Source organism: Populus euphratica, unplaced genomic scaffold, assembly GCF_000495115.2.
Source record: "Populus euphratica unplaced genomic scaffold, PopEup_1.0 scaffold318.1, whole genome shotgun sequence".
In the NCBI taxonomy this organism is placed as follows: Eukaryota; Viridiplantae; Streptophyta; class Magnoliopsida; order Malpighiales; family Salicaceae; genus Populus; species Populus euphratica.
Window position 1 is genome coordinate 74,326 of NW_011500003.1, and position 3,987 is coordinate 78,312.

The 3,987-nt window shown below is 33.1% G+C and overlaps 1 protein-coding gene across 1 annotated transcript; it reads left to right on the forward strand.

Moving 5' to 3' along the window:
- The first annotated feature begins 1,024 nt into the window (after window positions 1-1,024).
- On the forward strand, window positions 1,025-2,551 carry LOC105140975 (aspartic proteinase nepenthesin-1-like). The gene has a single exon (XM_011048028.1). It carries the CDS (start codon window positions 1,114-1,116, stop codon window positions 2,431-2,433), a length of 1,320 nt encoding a protein of 439 aa, XP_011046330.1. The 5' UTR covers window positions 1,025-1,113; the 3' UTR covers window positions 2,434-2,551.
- Window positions 2,552-3,987: the final 1,436 nt, after the last annotated feature.

Here is a 3,987-nt window from a genome sequence, read left to right on the forward strand (position 1 = left end):
CTAATTTAGAGCTTGGCTCAAGTCCGATTTTTTTTTTTTTAATGATAGAATAATTAAGTTGATTTCCTAACCCGCGACTTAAATCTCCTAATTCGCCAAATCTACTTATGAGCTACATCTTGGAACTATGATTTTTTTCTAAACCAGAAAGGAGAAAAGGAAGAAGAAGACATATGTGAAAGTACAGAGATGACATACATCTGCTGTAATAGAAACATGATCAAACCAACTAAATTTGTTCCATCAATACCTCATTACAATTTGTTCTCCGCTTAGCTCACCAAACTTCAGCACAATTATTTTAATTCTCTTTAAATGTATTGAATTATACGTTGAAAGAAGCCAAGACAGAGAATCAATGAGTTAAAATATGTGGATAAAGGATAAATGATTGTTATGATAAATATCCTTCCATTCTATATATAATCAACGAAGAGTTTTTATGAATTTTCTAATTTATGGGGAAAAAGGATCGAATCCTTATGGTTCGTTTATAATGCAATATGTACATCATTCACCAAGTTGTGGATCTCAAGCAACAAGTAAATGATTTTAGCCTTAACAACAATGATGATCAATTATGCTCGAATTGGTCAAAATAAAAGATATAAAAATAATAAGGGTATGTTTTCTTATGCTTTATGTGTTATAAGAGTATAAAAATTCAATAATATTTTGATTTTTATTTCTTGAAGCAAACTTCTTTTTTTTCTTTTTTTTCTTTTTTATCTACAAGCCTTGCAAATTACTTTATAGGTGTGAGCCCTTCTTTTCCAAAAAGGTTGTAGCAAACCTTGAGTTTTCAATCTAATTTTCTCAACCACCACGCATGACCTGGCTTGTAGTTTCACTCTCATGCCCGATGATATCTCAACCTTCACTACAAGTTGAGATGGCTTGGTTTCCACTTTAAACCCTCTAATCTCCCGTAATCTCTCCAAGTCTTCTCCCTACACGCTCTCTCCATTTTGTTCTCCATTTTTGTAGAGACCAAAGTCCATCAGGCAAGACCATTTTCGTCCTTGTCTAGCCTACACAACCTTCACTACCCCGTCGTCTTTTATCTTCAACGAACTTAGACTTTGTTTTCATCTCAAGGTGATTGCAATACTCATGGCTAATATGTCTTCTTTGTCTTTTGTCGTAGCACTGGCAATTTTCGCCCTTGTTTTTTCTCATGCATTTTCTACATCACGGCGAGTTTTAGAGCATCCGAAGGCGCAAAATGGCTTCCGAGTGAAGCTCAAACATGTTGATTCGGGTAAGAACTTAACGAAATTCGAGCGTATTCAACACGGGGTTAAGCGTGGAAGACACAGGTTGCAAAGATTCAAAGCAATGGCACTGGTAGCGTCTTCTAATTCTGAGATTGATGCCCCAGTTCTTCCCGGGAATGGTGAGTTCTTGATGAATCTAGCTATTGGCACGCCACCGGCGACTTATTCTGCAATAATGGACACAGGTAGCGATTTGATATGGACTCAGTGCAAGCCTTGCACACAGTGTTTTGATCAACCCACTCCTATTTTCGATCCAAAAAAGTCCTCTTCTTTCTCTAAGTTATCATGTTCTAGCAAATTATGTGAAGCACTACCCCAGTCCACTTGCAGCGATGGCTGCGAATATCTGTATGGTTATGGCGATTATTCTTCAACACAAGGAATTCTGGCAAGCGAAACTCTCACGTTTGGCAAGGTTTCAGTTCCTAAAGTTGCATTCGGTTGCGGAGAAGATAACGAGGGAAGTGGATTCAGCCAGGGTTCTGGCCTAGTGGGGCTTGGCCGTGGACCCTTGTCATTGGTTTCTCAACTCAAGGAGCCCAAGTTCTCATATTGCTTAACCTCTGTTGATGACACAAAAGCCAGCACACTATTGATGGGATCTCTAGCAAGTGTGAAAGCATCAGACAGTGAAATCAAGAGCACCCCTTTAATCCAGAACTCAGCACAGCCATCATTTTATTATCTTTCTCTTGAAGGAATATCAGTGGGTGACACTAGCTTACCTATCAAGAAATCTACCTTTTCACTCCAAGAAGATGGAAGTGGTGGCCTTATTATTGACTCTGGCACTACAATAACCTATTTAGAACAAAGTGCTTTTGATTTGGTTTCCAAAGAGTTCACCTCTCAGATGAATCTCCCGGTGGACAATTCCGGCGCGACGGGGCTCGAAGTTTGCTTCACATTGCCATCAGGCTCGACCGATATAGAGGTGCCTAAGTTGGTATTCCACTTTGATGGAGCAGACTTGGAATTGCCAGCCGAAAACTATATGATTGCTGATGCAAGCATGGGAGTAGCTTGCTTGGCCATGGGGAGCTCAAGTGGAATGTCTATTTTCGGCAATATTCAGCAACAGAACATGTTAGTGCTCCATGACCTTGAGAAGGAAACCTTGTCATTCCTTCCAGCACAGTGTGATGAACTATGAGCTTGTGTTCTAATTAGGTTATTCCTTCGCGTGCTTGCTTGAGTGTGTTTACAGAAATTGCATTGTTAAATTAACCTCCTGGTTACTTGCACTTAATTACGATGCAACATTCCTTTCATTCAGCTACGCTAGCTATAACATAGGGTTAGATTAAAACAAACGTAAAGAAAAGCTAGCTAACACATGAATTTATTTATTTATTATGAGAATAGTTGCTCAACTTCCTAGCTACCTGTTAAAAAATAACATTTAAATACATATATATATATATATATATATATATATATATACGTATTGCAAGGTAACTTCAGTACCTTATAGACAACCTTAATTAGCCATGTATTCCTATATATCATGTTATTAAATATTAAAAAAAAATTATAAGAGCTTAGGTTTTAGATAAAATCATAAAACATCATAGATTATAACAATAAAATAAAATAACTCATTTGATCTTAAAAAACAAAGCTTTTATAACTTATGTTCAAGGGCCACATCTTTTTTTTTTTTTAATAATCAACTTCATGACATGTGATAGTCAAATGTTGATCTTGTTATTTATTTATTTTTTCTTTTTTGATTAATTATATTTTTCAATTTACTTTCTTATTATTTGGTTTTATTAATTAATTTTTGTATCAAATTTGATGTTTATTTTTTTAATTGCTATTTATTTTTTATCCTTTTTTTAATTGAATTTTATTTTCAATTTCATTCCTTAACATTTGATTTCTATTTATTTTTATATCAAATTCAATCTTTATTTTTTTAATTATTATTTATTTTGTTTTAGATCTTTTTTTTAATATTTTTTTATTTTTTAATTCCATCCCTCAACATTTTAGAATTTAAAATTTTACTTTATTCTTTTTATTGTTTGTCTTTTATGGTATTAGTTGTGGGATCATCACAAGGGTCGGGAGTTTTGGATATTAACACATTTTGACTTCAGTCTTGTATTAAATTATTTTAAATTTGATTATTTCTAATATTATTTTTCAATGTTTGATTTATTAAAAATTAGTCTTTGTACTATTTTTTCTTTGTTGTTTACAGTGTTATCCCAAACATCTCATGTCTATGGTCATTGGATTAACGGGTTAATCTAAATTAACTTAGATATTTTTTCTATTATTTTTTTAATTAATTTATTTTTAGTTCCACCCTTCACTATATGATTTTTTAATAATTAAACTTTATTATTTTATTCAACTTGCTTTCAACATGGTTACCCTGATATTATGATCGGATCATAAGTTTAGTATGCCAATATAGGTAGGTTAAGGTTTTTCTTTTTTTCATTTCCAATCTTTTTATCAATTTGTTATTTATTTTCATTGTATTTTTCTTTATTTGCGTTAACACAATTATGCAAGCTTATTGAATCCAATTAAGTTAATAATACAAATTTCATTTTTGTTTTTTACTTGTTTAGAAACACTTTGGTCTTCTTAATAAAAAATATTATGGTGAAAAAAATTTGACGAGACACCTATCTAATTTGTGATGCTAACAGGGCTCGATATTCTTGTCCATGTAAACACATACTTGTAG